Source organism: Engystomops pustulosus, chromosome 10 (assembly GCF_040894005.1).
Source record: "Engystomops pustulosus chromosome 10, aEngPut4.maternal, whole genome shotgun sequence".
NCBI classification, from domain to species: Eukaryota; Metazoa; Chordata; class Amphibia; order Anura; family Leptodactylidae; genus Engystomops; species Engystomops pustulosus.
Window position 1 is genome coordinate 11721656 of NC_092420.1, and position 15854 is coordinate 11737509.

Below are 15854 nucleotides of genomic sequence, written 5' to 3' on the forward strand. Positions count from 1 at the left end.
TCCCTGCAGCGCCACCACAAGAGAAGTGAAGTATCACATGATGTTATTAAAATGAAGGGGATATTTATGCAGTTCCGGGCACATTTTGTAGCTGGTCTTCAAATTTGATGACTAAAATAAAAACTAAAGCAAAATTACTAAAATTATTTCAGTGCTGCACCCAAATTAAAGAAATATGTAGACAAGGTTAGTTTCACACAACATATAGGGGGTCATTTACTAAGGGCCCGATTTGCATTTTCCCGACGTGTTACCCGAATATTTCCGCCGATTTTCCCTGTATTGCCCCGGGATTTTGGCGCACGCGATCAGATTGTGACGCATCGGCGCTGGCATGCCGCCGCATTTAAAAAAAAAAAAGTGTCGCGAGACTTGCACTTACCTTCACTAGGAATAGGCCGGTGAACTTGAGTGCATTTCGGCGGGCCTCGGGGAACTTCAACGCAGCAGCGCCAACTGGTGGACATCGGAGGAACTACCTTAGTGAATCCCGTCCGGACCCGAATCCACCGCAGAGAACGCGCCGCTGGGTCGCGAATGGACCGGGTAAGTAAATCTGCCCCATAGTATCATGTTTACAAAGAAAACAAATCTAGCACGTATCATTCCTTCATTAAATCCACTTCTCGCCTGCGGGGGCGCTGTGGGGGAAGTGACCACCTCTAGCACAGCACCTCCACCACAGATCTCAGCTGATCACAGGTAGATCCAGATGGGGCAATCATCAAAAAGAGCATATTTAAAGGGATACATTCCAAAAAAATCGGAGGTTGTCCTTAAGAAGAGGATATTTCATTAGTGGTAAGTTATTATAACCTCTCCTGTTATTATCTTGCAGCCATTTTGTGTTTGGACAGTGATCCTGTGACATCTCCGCGTGTGTAACTTTCTTCCGCTTATAATCACATATTTTATCCTGAATAAACAGTTCTGAGCGAAGACTCATATCTAGCGGCTTAATTAAAACCGAGTACCGCAAACACGTCAGGGTCAGACGAGGCCGGACACAGAAATAGAAGCAAAATCCCAGGAAATCAATGAAATCTGTTGTGCAAAGAAACTCACTGTGACCCATTGTTATCCTAGGATTACAACCATTTCCAACCCTAAAGACAGATGGATAAGTAATGGATGGACATAGGAAGGTATAGACATATGGAAGGATAGAAGAAAGAAAGAAAGAAGTATAGATATTTTTGCTAATTTATTAAACAAGAAAGTCTGACATATCACAAGGTATCATAAGTATCCAGATCCTTTAATTTGACACTGTCCATTTCCTTCTGATCCTCCTTGACATGGTTCTACTCCTTCATTGGAGTCCAGCTGTGTTTAATTAAACTGATCGGACTTGATTAGGAAAGGCGCACACCTGTATATATAGGACCTCACAGCTCACAGTGCATGTCAGAGCACATGAGAATCATGAGGTCTAAGGAACTGCCCATGGAGCTCAGAGACAGAATTGTGGCAAGGCACAGATCTACAAAAGAATGTATGCAGCACTTAAGGTTCCTAAGAGCACATATGTTTTTCTACATATTCAGGAGGAATAACAGAAGAATTTAGAAGATTTTTAGGGATTGTTGTTTCACAAAGGATATACGATTATTTATCAGGTGGCGGATCTATGGACTGATCTATTATATGGACATGAGCTTCTATTTTATGGCACATTTTAATGTATTTATGATCCTGATAAAGTGTAATCTCCTCTTCCTCATTATATGGATTATCTGTCCCATAACTGTAGTGACAAGATACATGACATGAAAGTGCATGGCACCTATAGATCGGGGACTACCCTGACGTATCTCAGCAGATACTGACCTGTCCCCACATATATCACAATGACACATCTGGACCTGGTGCAAAGGGTACACAGCAGAATTATGAGACTGCATGGATTACAAAATTTATTGCTCTTATAATTATATGGATGCTACGTATGGGAAGACCATACGGACTGCAGCCAGTCTTATGTATGGTCCCTGGTGAGGTGTATAATCAGACCTTTGTGTATGTTGTTAGTAGCAGCAGGACTGTGAAATATGGATTTATATTCCAGGATTGTAGCTTTTCTATGTTAACTAGGGATGTGTCCTCATACTGTTGTGCTCTGTGCTCTCTGCAATTAACGCTAAATTTTGTCGCAGGAGACGTGTAATTGTACCTTTGTGTATGTTGTTAGTAACAGCAGTACTGTGGTATATGTATTTATATTCCAGGATCATAGCTTCTCCCATTGCACTGGGGGTGTTTCCTCACACTACTGTGCTCTGTTCTCTGTGTTAGGTATTGTCTTTGGCGAGATTCCTAATCAGGCCTTTGTGTATGCTGTTAGTAGCAGCAGGACTGTATATAAGGAGATATATATTTCAGGATTGTTGTTTTTCCAAATGCTCTAGGGGGCTCACACTGCTGTGTTCTCTACTCTCTGCTTCTATACCTTCCCTACCATGTGAAGTCCCTCCAGTCACATCTGTGGTTCTTTATGTGCCATTGGTTAAGGGGGGTAGAGATTTGTGATCAGAGGCAAGATGGGGTCAACAGGAGTTAGAAACGTAGACAATATAAAAAAACAAGCCAAAAGGTCAGAAACACAGGAACACCTGCAGCAACCAGCTAACTAGGAACAGTAATGCTCAGGCACCTACCTCTGGGGAATGTGCCTCAATGCTCAGACACCTACCTCTGAAGAATATGCCTCAATGCTCAGGCACCTAACCCAGGGGAATGTGCCTCAATGCTCAGGCTCCTACCTCTGGGGAATGTGCCTCAATGCTCAGGCACCTAACCCAGGGGAATGTGCCTCAATGCTCAGGCTCCTACCTCTGAAGAATATGCCTCAATGCTCAGGCACCTACCTCTGGGGGATGTGCCTCAATGCCCAGGCACCTACCTCTGGGGGATGTGCCTCAATACCCAGGCACCTACCTCTGGGGGATGTGCCTCAATGCCCAGGCACCTACCTCTGGGGAGTGTGCCTCAATGCTCAGGGACCTACCTACATCTGGGGAATGTGCCTCAATGCTCAGGCACCTACCTACCTCTGGGGAATGTGCCTCAATGCTCAGGCACCTACATCTGGGGAATGTGCCTTAATTCTCAGCCACCTACCTCTGGGGAATGTATCTTAAAGCTCAGGCACCTACCTCTGGAGAATGTCCTTCAATGCTCAGGGACCTACCTCTGGGGAATGTGCCTTAATCCTCAGGCACCTACCTCTGGGGAATATAACTTAATGTTCAGGCGACTACCTCTGGGGTACGTGCGTCAATGCTCAGGCACCTACATCTGGGGAATGTGCCTTAATGCTCAGGCACCTACCTCTGGGGAATATATCTTACTGTTCAGGCGACTACCTCTGGGAAGGTGCCTTAAATAACCTAGGACAAAATCTCTAACGCTGTACTTAAGTCTTGGCCGTTACGTTTTTAGCACCATCAGCGTAAGAACACAACGTAAAAGTAAACCTTTTTTGTAACAGCCACGTAAACGACAGATACGACAGCAGCGCTGATACTGAGCAAGGACAGAAAATGTACAGAACATGAAACATACAATCAGGTGTCAAAGGTCGCACCGAGTACTGAGGGTGAAAGTCATAAACCTGCAGATAAGAGTCCAGGGGCCCAGGGAGCATCTGCAACTCAAGAAGCCACAATACACGCAGATTATATGTGGGAACAAGGGTCACAGGCCGGCTGTACCGGAGCATTGGCGGGGCTATCATACGTGTGTGATAAATAACTCCCAATATGTCCCTGCATACCAAATACAGGAATATAGAAAAATGGTGGGTCCATCATGTGCTCTGTATACTGCAACTCTATGGCAGTATTATTATTGGGAACAACCTTCTATTAATTGGTTCCAAACGATTTGGGGTAATTTGAACACTATGGGGCAAATTTACTAAGAACAGTGCAGTGTGTACTAGGTGCAGTGTCCTGTGTAGTGTGCAGGGGGCGCCAAATTCAGGATTTGTGGTGCACGTTCATCATGAATCTGGCGCCCCCTGTACTGCTCCGAGAGTACACCAACTTTCTTTTGGTGCGCATTTAACATAGGACACGCAACATCGGACTCTTCATGATAAATGTGACGCACAGTCCGACTGAGCACCGGAACGCCCCCCCTAATTTGTGTCACATGATGCCTAGTGCAGCCGTGCCACTAAAGGGTGGCGTGTGAGACACATATGGAGCACGGACACTTCTTAAATACCTGTGCATCCAGTCTGCATCTAAAACAATGTGCAAAGTCAGACAGAAAACTGGTGCAAGAGGCTTAGTAAAGGTGCCCCATTGTGGTTCTGTTTGTTAATTGGGTGCACTATAGGACGGTTATATGGGAACTGCTTGTTAATTGGGTGCACTATAGTTTATATTGTTTGTTGCAGTGAATTGAATGCTATATTTGATTGCAGTACTGTTCAATGGGTGCACTAAAGGACACTTATTTGGGTGCTGTAAGTTGCCGTGAGTAGGACACTGTCTGTGGGTGCACTATAGAACGGTTATTTGGATGCTGACTGTATGCTGCTATCAATAGGACACCGTATGGGTGCACTACGGGATCGTTATGCTATCAAGAGGACAGAGTATGGGTGCACTATAGGATATTTTATGGGTAAAATATGGTGCTGTAGCTTAGACACCACATGTGGTTGCTGTATTTATCCAGTGACTATAGGACGATACTATGGGTACTATATGCTGCTGTACAGTATATAGGACAGTTTATTTGAGTTCTACACGGTATAAGTCTCTGGGTGCACTATAGGGCTGTACTATATGCTGTGTATAAGACACTAGGGGCTCATTTACTAAGGATCCGAACGCCGCACTTTCGTCGGGTTTCCTAAATATTTCTGGTTTGCGCCGAATTGCCCAGGGATTTTGGCGCATGTGACTGGATTGTGACGCATCGGCGCCAGCTTTCAAGCGACAGAAATCGGGGGGCGTGGCCGTCAGACAACCCGACGGATTTGGAAAAACCGCGGAATTTAAAAAAGAATTGTGTAGCAATATCAGCACTCACATGCACCGGGAAGAAGAAGGTGAACTCCGGCGGACCTCGGCGCAGCAGCGACACCTGCTGGATATGGGGCGCACGACCTTAGTGAATCCTGGCAGACCCGAATCAGCGTCGGACAACGCGCCGCGGGATCACGACAGGACCGGGTAAGTAAATGTGCCCCTATATATGTGAGCACTATATGACTTGGTATATATTGTACACTATAGGACGGTTATCCTGCCATTGTATCCTCCTGTATATCAGTAGAGTAGTTTTCATTGGTTGTACTGGATGGTTATTTACTTGTACTAACACGTGGAATGTGGGGATGAATGATACTTTCCCATTTTTCCAGGATTGGGAATTCTTCCAGGATATCTGATTTACTAACCAACATCTCACTCCAGCAAAGAAATCAGGTCACCATAAACGTATACAACCGCAATGTGCGTAATATCGGCGAACCACTAACCTCTACACAATACTATTGTATCATCACTTAACACTATTGTATCATCACTTAAAGTGACAGTACAGCGTTCTGTAAACCTACAGAGGGGTCAGGGGTCTCCAGAACAACTCAATGAAAGCTCTAATTCCAAATATGTAAATCATGGGTCCCCCAGCAGGTAGGGAGAAAAACGTATATATATCCGTCTATGTAATAGTCACCGTTATCAGCTGTTATACAGCAGTCACCAGATTGTACAAGTGTTACTTCTCCTATAAGTCCTATCATTGTAATAAGCATAGTGTCCCCACATATATATAATAGTCACAGGACCCCCCATAACATTGTAACCTCACTCCTATTGTTCCATATGACTGTATACACTCTGTAATGTAATATTATATTTGTATATGTCCCCTATGATTTGTAAAGCGCTACAGAATATGATGGTGCTATAGAAATAAAGATTATTATTAATAATACCAGGCTCTCATTATACAAATCATAGCGTCCCCATAATGCGGTAATAATCAGAGTACATTCATAACAATTGTCACAATTGCCTAATATAATAAGTCATAGTATCCCCATAACAATAGTGACTGTGTAATATCCAGTGTGCCTCAATAACAATAGCCACAGGGACCTCATACAGTAAGTATAATAGCCATAAAGCCTCTATAACAATAGTCACATGTAGCAGTACAATAGCTACAATGCCCCCATGACAACAGCTGCCTTGTCATCATAACAATAGTCACAGTGACCTCCTATCATATAGTGCCCCCATAACAATAGTCACAGTGACCTCCTATCATATAGTGCCCCCATAACAATAGTCACAGTGACCTCCTATCATATAGTGTCCCCATAACAATAGTCAGAGTGACCTCCTATCATATAGTGCCCCCATAACAATAGTCACAGTGACCTCCTATCATATAGTGCCCCCATAACAATAGTCACAGTGACCTCCTATCATATAGTGCCCCCATAACAATAGTCAGAGTGACCTCCTATCATATAGTGCCCCCATAACAATAGTCACAGTGACCTCCTATCATATAGTGCCCCCATAACAATAGTCACAGTGACCTCCTATCATATAGTGCCCCCATAACAATAGTCACAGTGACCTCCTATCATATAGTGCCCCCATAACAATAGTCACAGTGACCTCCTATCATATAGAGCCCCCATAACAATAGTCACAGTGACCTCCTATCATATAGTGTCCCCATAACAATAGTCAGAGTGACCTCCTATCATATAGTGCCCCCATAACAATAGTCACAGTGACCACCTATCATATAGTGCCCCCATAACAATAGTCACAGTGACCACCTATCATATAGTGCCCCCATAACAATAGTCACAGTGACCTCCTATCATATAGAGCCCCCATAACAATAGTCACAGTGACCTCCTATCATATAGAGCCCCCATAACAATAGTCACAGTGACCTCCTATCATATAGTGTCCCCATAACAATAGTCAGAGTGACCTTCTATCATATAGTGCCCCCATAACAATAGTCACAGTGACCACCTATCATATAGTGCCCCCATAACAATAGTCACAGTGACCACCTATCATATAGTGCCCCCATAACTATAGTCACAGTGACCTCCTATCATAAAGTGCCCCCATAACAACAGTCACAGTGACCTTCTATCATATAGTGCCCCCATAACAATAGTCACAGTGACCACCTATCATATAGTGCCCCCATAACAATAGTCACAGTGACCTCCTATCATATAGTGCCCCCATAACTATAGTCACAGTGACCTCCTATCATATAGTGCCCCCATAACAATAGTCACAGTGACCTCCTATCATATAGTGCCCCCATAACAATAGTCACAGTGACCTCCTATCATATAGTGCCCCCATAACAATAGTCACAGTGACCTCCTATCATATAGTGCCCCCATAACAATAGTCACAGTGACCTCCTATCATATAGAGCCCCCATAACAATAGTCAGAGTGACCTCCTATCATATAGTGTCCCCATAACAATAGTCAGAGTGACCTCCTATCATATAGTGCCCCCATAACAATAGTCACAGTGACCACCTATCATATAGTGCCCCCATAACAATAGTCACAGTGACCACCTATCATATAGTGCCCCCATAACAATAGTCACAGTGACCTCCTATCATATAGAGCCCCCATAACAATAGTCACAGTGACCTCCTATCATATAGTGTCCCCATAACAATAGTCAGAGTGACCTCCTATCATATAGTGCCCCCATAACAATAGTCACAGTGACCACCTATCATATAGTGCCCCCATAACAATAGTCACAGTGACCACCTATCATATAGTGCCCCCATAACTATAGTCACAGTGACCTCCTATCATAAAGTGCCCCCATAACAACAGTCACAGTGACCTTCTATCATATAGTGCCCCCATAACAATAGTCACAGTGACCACCTATCATATAGTGCCCCCATAACAATAGTCACAGTGACCTCCTATCATATAGTGCCCCCATAACTATAGTCACAGTGACCTCCTATCATATAGTGCCCCCATAACAATAGTCACAGTGACCACCTATCATATAGTGCCCCCATAACAATAGTCACAGTGACCTCCTATCATATAGTGCCCCCATAACAATAATCACAGTGACCTCCTATCATATAGTGCCCCCATAACTATAGTCACAGTGACCTCCTATCATAAAGTGCCCCCATAACAACAGTCACAGTGACCTTCTATCATATAGTGCCCCCATAACAATAGTCACAGTGACCACCTATCATATAGTGCCCCCATAACAATAGTCACAGTGACCTCCTATCATATAGTGCCCCCATAACTATAGTCACAGTGACCTCCTATCATATAGTGCCCCCATAACAATAGTCACAGTGACCACCTATCATATAGTGCCCCCATAACAATAGTCACAGTGACCTCCTATCATATAGTGCCCCCATAACAATAGTCACAGTGACCACCTATCATATAGTGCCCCCATAACAATAGTCACAGTGACCACCTATCATATAGTGCCCCCATAACAATAGTCACAGTGACCTTCTATCATATAGTGCCCCCATAACAATAGTCACAGTGACCACCTATCATATAGTGCCCCCATAACAATAGTCACAGTGACCTTCTATCATATAGTGCCCCCATAACAATAGTCACAGTGACCACCTATCATATAGTGCCCCCATAACAATAGTCACAGTGACCTCCTATCATATAGTGCCCCCATAACAATAGTCACAGTGACCTCCTATCATATAGTGCCCCCATAACAATAGTCACAGTGACCTCCTATCATATAGTGCCCCCATAACAATAGTCAGTGACCTCCTATCATATAGTGCCCACATAACAATAGTCATAGTGACCTCCTATTATATAGTGCCCCCATAACAATAGTCATAGTGACCTCCTATCATATAGTGCCCCCATAACAATAATCACAGTGACCTCCTATCATATAGTGCCCCCATAACAATAATCACAGTGACCTCCTATCATATAGTGCCCCCATAACAATAATCACAGTGACCTCCTATCATATAGTGCCCCCATAACAATAGTCACAGTGACCTCCTATCATATAGTGCCCCCATAACAATAATCACAGTGACCTCCTATCATATAGTGCCCCCATAACAATAGTCACAGTGACCTCCTATCATATAGTGCCCCCATAACAATAGTCACAGTGACCTCCTATCATATAGTGCCCCCATAACAATAGTCATAGTGACCTCCTATCATATAGTGCCCACATAACAATAGTCATAGTGACCTCCTATCATATAGTGCCCCCATAACAATAGTCATAGTAACCTCCTATCATATAGTGCCCACATAACAATAGTCACAGTGACCACCTATCATATAGTGCCCCCATAACAATAGTCACAGTGACCTTCTATCATATAGTGCCCCCATAACAATAGTCACAGTGACCTTCTATCATATAGTGCCCCCATAACAATAGTCACAGTGACCTCCTATCATATAGTGCCCCCATAACAATAGTCACAGTGACCTCCTATCATATAGTGCCCCCATAACAATAGTCACAGTGACCTCCTATCATATAGTGCCCCCATAACAATAGTCACAGTGACCACCTATCATATAGTGCCCCCATAACAATAGTCACAGTGACCTTCTATCATATAGTGCCCCCATAACAATAGTCACAGTGACCTTCTATCATATAGTGCCCCCATAACAATAGTCACAGTGACCTCCTATCATATAGTGCCCCCATAACAATAGTCACAGTGACCTCCTATCATATAGTGCCCCCATAACAATAGTCACAGTGACCTCCTATCATATAGTGCCCCTATAACAATAATCACAGTGACCTCCTATCATATAGTGCCCCCATAACAATAGTCACAGTGACCTCCTATCATATAGTGCCCCCATAACTATAGTCACAGTGACCTCCTATCATATAGTGCCCCCATAACAATAGTCACAGTGACCACCTATCATATAGTGCCCCCATTACAATAATCAGTGACCTCCTATCATATAGTGCCCCCATTACAATAATCACAGTGACCTCCTATCATATAGTGCCCCCATAGCAATAGTCACAGTGACCTCCTATTATATAGAGCCCCCATAGCAATAGTCACAGTGACCTCCTATCATATAGTGTCCCCATAACAATAGTCACAGTGACCACCTATCATATAGTGCCCCCATAACAATAGTCACAGTGACCTCCTATCATATAGTGCCCACATAACAATAGTCATAGTGACCTCCTATCATATAGTGCCCCCATAACAATAGTCACAGTGACCTCCTATCATATAGTGCCCCCATAACAATAGTCACAGTGACCTCCTATCATATAGTGCCCCCATAACAATAGTCACAGTGACCTCCTATCATATAGTGCCCCCATAACAATAGTCACAGTGACCTCCTATCATATAGTGCCCCTATAACAATAATCACAGTGACCTCCTATCATATAGTGCCCCCATAACAATAGTCACAGTGACCTCCTATCATATAGTGCCCCCATAACAATAGTCACAGTGACCTCCTATCATATAGTGCCCCCATAACAATAGTCACAGTGACCACCTATCATATAGTGCCCCCATAACAATAGTCACAGTGACCACCTATCATATAGTGCCCCCATAACAATAGTCACAGTGACCTCCTATCATATAGAGCCCCCATAACAATAGTCACAGTGACCTTCTATCACATAGTGCCCCCATAACAATAGTCACAGTGACCACCTATCATATAGTGCCCCCATAACAATAGTCACAGTGACCTTCTATCATATAGTGCCCCCATAACAATAGTCACAGTGACCTCCTATCATATAGAGCCCCCATAACAATAGTCACAGTGACCTTCTATCACATAGTGCCCCCATAACAATAGTCACAGTGACCACCTATCATATAGTGCCCCCATAACAATAGTCACAGTGACCTCCTATCATATAGTGCCCCCATAACTATAGTCACAGTGACCTCCTATCATATAGTGCCCCCATAACAATAGTCACAGTGACCACCTATCATATAGTGCCCCCATTACAATAATCAGTGACCTCCTATCATATAGTGCCCCCATTACAATAATCACAGTGACCTCCTATCACAGTGATGGCAAACCTTTTAGAGACCGAGTGCCCAAAACTACAACAAAGTCCCGCTTATTTATCGCAAAGTGCCAACACAGAAATTTAATTTGTGATTTATATTCCCTTCTCTGTCACAGTTTTCATTGATACCAGCACCCTGAGGACACCAATAAAGCAGAAAATAGTCCCAGGTAGAGCTGTCACTTTAAAATACCTCTGCACAGCAAGTCCTGGGCTGACTGGGATTGCAGGAAGATACCTGGAGTCATCTCTGTTGATGGCCTGAGTGCCCACAGAAAGGGCTCTGAGTGCCACCTCTGGCACCAGTGCCATAGGTTAGCCATCACTGTCCTATCATATAGTGCCCCCATTACAATAATCACAGTGACCTCCTATCATATAGTGCCCCCATAGCAATAGTCACAGTGACCTCCTATCATATAGTGCCCCCATAACAATAGTCACAGTGACCTCCTATTATATAGAGCCCCCATAGCAATAGTCACAGTGACCTCCTATCATATAGTGTCCCCATAACAATAGTCACAGTGACCACCTATCATATAGTGCCCCCATAACAATAGTCACAGTGACCTCCTATCATATAGTGCCCACATAACAATAGTCATAGTGACCTCCTATCATATAGTGCCCCCATAACAATAGTCACAGTGACCTCCTATCATATAGTGCCCCCATAACAATAGTCACAGTGACCTCCTATCATATAGTGCCCCCATAACAATACTCACAGTGCTCTCCTATATATATATATATATGCGGGTCACTGGTTCTACATGAACCCATCAGAATGCATTAGTAATGTCTCCGGAATGCCGTCTGCTTGTTCGCTTTCTACCTGAAATTCCTACATGAAGATTTAACCCTGATAAACCGACACTCCAACATCCGTCACCTGAAGATACGTTACTACCACCTGCTCAATAACATGTTTCTGGGAGAGCTGGGTGACTCTCTAGTCTATAGCATCATACCCAGCTTTATAAGACTCCTGAACACTGGTCCTATCTATAGTGACCTAATGTTACAAGAGCGCAGAATGTATCACTGATGTGGGCACCATGTGGGCTGTCACCCAGCTTTCCCAGACACTGATATACCTATAGAAAATGAGCTATAATAAGTCAAAACAAAATCACGATTAATACAAAATGCTTAAAATTCTTTTTGGTGATTGATCTTGTATTATTCATCCTATGGACCAATTGTTACCCTCCCCATGACATATGACTTACCCCTGTGCAGCTGACGGCTTGTGCATCACTGGGAAGGGTCTCCAGTCCAGCATCCTGCAATACACAGATCCTATAGTGTAAGCTCAATGCCAGGAGGAGGCAGCAGAAAGCCAGGTGCTTCATTGTCAATGTCTCACAATCTATAAATCCCAAAGCTGTTTCTGGACCCTATAGGGGCTTCTGGGGGCCACTTATGGAGATATAGAAGTTCTACCCAGCATCCATCAACCCATAAAGACTCATTGTAATGTATCAGAAGCCAAGTCCAATCCCAATATAGATGAATGTGACCCCTGTGTTCTGCTGGGCTCCTGTGGGTTCCGTTCAGTCCTTCCCTGAGTCCCTCCAGTTCCTAAGTGCAGAAGTTGTGTGACTGCCTCTGCTCCACCCTGCCCTGTGGTTCCACCTCCATGTGCATGGGGCAGAGTCCTCCCATGTGCTGCCTCATACTCAGTGCCCTGTGATACCTGAGAGCACTCACTGCTTACCTGCAGCTTCCTGACACTGAGGAAGAGGAACCAAAACTACTGCAAAGAATAGCAACAAAGAGCAACAGTGTAACAATGCTATAAAAATAATAACAATGTCATTATAAGAAGAGGGACGTAACAATATAACAGCTGAGGTGTGTATGATGAGGTTCTGCAGCAGCTGGAATGTGTGTTATGATGTTCTGCAGCTACTAGCGTCTGTAATGTGAAATTCTGCAGCAGCTGAGGTTTGTGTTATGAGGAGCTGCAGCAATGGAAGTGTGTTTTATGGGGTTCTGCAGCAGCTGAGATGTGTATTATGATGTTCCAAGGTGTCCATTAGCATATTCTGCCAGAGCATGTATTATGATGTTCTGCAGCAGCTGATGTATGTGTTATGAGGTTCTGCAGCAGCTGTGGTGTGTTTTATGAGGTTCTGCAGCAGGTGATGCCTGCATTAGGTTGTTCTGCAGCAGCTGATGTATGTGTTATGAGGTTCTGCAGCAGCTGTGGTGTGTTTTATGAGGTTCTGCAGCAGGTGATGTGTGCATTAGGATGTTCTGCAGCAGCTGATGTATGTGTTATGAGGTTCTGCAGCAGCTGAGGTGTGTTTTATGATGATTTGCAGCAGCTGGGATCTGAATTATGATGTACTACAACAGCTGATGTTGGTAGAATGAGGATGTTTGTAGCTGAGGTGTGTATTACGATGTTCTGCAGCAGATGATGTATGTGTTATGAGGTTCTGCAGCAGCTGATGTGTGCATTAGGATGTTCTGCAGCAGCATGTGTTATGTGGTTCTTTAGCAACTGAGGTGTGTTATATGATGATTTGCAGCAGCTGAGTTGTGTATTATGATGTTCCGAAGCGGGTGATGTGTATGTTATGAGGTTCTGCAGCAGATGTAACATGTTTTCTGAGGTTCAGTAGCAGCTGAGGTGTGTAGTATGATGTTCTGTAATAGCTGAGTTTGCTTGGCTAAAATTGGGACATTTAAGCCACACCCACAGGATTTCTGGGAATGCCTCAATACATCCTGAATCACTGTCCCTTTGTGTTTCTAAATCCTAGAAATCCCCTAGCAAAATCAGGACCATTGGCACATATGCATATATGTATGTATCTGTGTATGTATGTATAAGTACTGTACATATATATGTATCTGTGTATGTATGTATGTATAAGTACTGTACATATATATGTATGTATCTGTATATGTATGTATAAGTACTGTACATATATGTATCTGTGTATGTATGTATAAGTACTGTACATATATATGTATGTATCTGTATATGTATGTATAAGTACTGTACATATATGTATCTGTGTATGTATGTATAATCACTGTACATATATATGTATGTATCTGTATATGTATGTATAGGTACTGTACATATATATGTATCTGTGTATGTATGTATAAGTACTGTACATATATATGTATGTATCTGTATATGTATGTATAAGTACTGTACATATATGTATCTGTGTATGTATGTATAATTACTGTACATATATATGTATGTATCTGTATATATATATGTATAAGTATTGTACGTATGTATGTATGTATCTGTGTGGGTATGTATAAGTACTTTACGTATATATGTATGTATTTGTGTTTGTATGTATGTATGTATGTATAAGTACCGTACATATATATGTATGTATCTGTGTATGTATGTATAAGTACTGTATGTATATATGTATGTATCTGTGTATGTATGTATAAGTACTGTACTGTACGTATATATGTATGTATATGTGTATGTATGTATGTATAAGTACTATACATATATATGTATGTATCTGTATATGTATGTATAGGTACTGTACATATATGTATATATCTGGGTATGTATGTATGTATGTATAAGTACTGTACGTATATATGTAGTGCCCCAGATCACTGATCACCTGATTCTCAGATCAGATGATGATAATGACAAATGATAGAGCCTGACATTGCTATTATAATCCTACAATAGAATAACTAAGTTGCATTCATTACAACTACTAGGCGGCCATGTTGGATGTGGCGGACGGCGCTTGAGGGCGGGAGCAGAGACATCAGAGCGGTGATTATCATGTCCCAGTGATTCATCCACAATCATATACATGTACGTCAGTAATCGGCTGCTGCCGGTGCCAGCTGGAAGTCGTTCATTGGAAGGTTTGCCATGGATGCATTGCCCAACAACTGATTTTTTAGGTTGGATTGTCAAGGGAATTTCATAGCAAACCTTCTATGTGCAGGATGGGGAATGAATGGAAAAGCAAGTTTCCGATCAGGATTTAAAGTTTTAGTTACCAAAAACTGCACCAGATCAAAATGTGACCATGTGAATACACCCTAAGAAAATATAAGTGCTGTGAATTGGAAGGCGTAGCAAATTTTGTAACACATCGGAGTTTGTTTTTGTAGAGTTTTCGCCAGTACCCGGCATAGCTAGGTGAGTGCTAGAACTGCGAGAACCTGCTGAAATTTTATCTGGTGGACCCAAGCAGAACCAGTCCGACACTGACTGAATCCATGCAGGGTGAGGGGGGCTGTATATAATATACCTATAGGGGAGCTCTATATAATGGAACCATGTGGGATCTGTATATAATATAAGCTGAGGGGGCCGTTTGGGATGATAAAGTAGGGAACAGGGGACTCTTTTAGTTTCAGAACTTTTAATTCTGCCACGTAAGTTCATTAAAAGTCCAAATAATCGTGATCTATGATCACATATTCACAGACCTGCTCTACTCCCGGTGCGTTGGCATCCAAGAACACCTTTCTTCTCACAGATACAAAGGAAATTGACTAAGGACCGAGAAGGTCAGAAACGCGTCAGATTTTATCCATATTTGTAACTGCTGGTTTCCATGAATAAATAAAAGACACAAGTTTCGACTCAAGCAACAAAGAGTGCAGACCTCATCTTTGTCAATTTCCCACATAAGTTCATTGCAAAGGGACCAACTAAGGGTCTGTCGCCCAGGTGCTTATTGAAGCCTGGAGATGGGC

General features: G+C 42.9%; 2 protein-coding genes across 3 annotated transcripts in view; one reads left to right on the forward strand and one right to left on the reverse strand.

Moving 5' to 3' along the window:
• Nucleotides 1–12705, reverse strand: part of IL17RC (interleukin 17 receptor C) — a 33516-nt gene extending 20811 nt beyond the window's left edge. The window contains exon 1 of one of the 2 annotated variants that reach the window (XM_072127019.1): nucleotides 12365–12705. In XM_072127019.1, the coding sequence (XP_071983120.1) occupies nucleotides 12365–12487 (123 nt within the window). In that variant the 5' untranslated portion in view covers nucleotides 12488–12705. The remainder of the gene's footprint in view (nucleotides 1–12364) is intronic. The other variant, XM_072127020.1, reaches the window with a different exon arrangement.
• The window catches only part of LOC140103681 (uncharacterized), a 147039-nt gene that overhangs the window by 46017 nt on the left and 85168 nt on the right, over nucleotides 1–15854 (forward strand). The gene's annotated exons all lie outside the window — the stretch shown is intronic.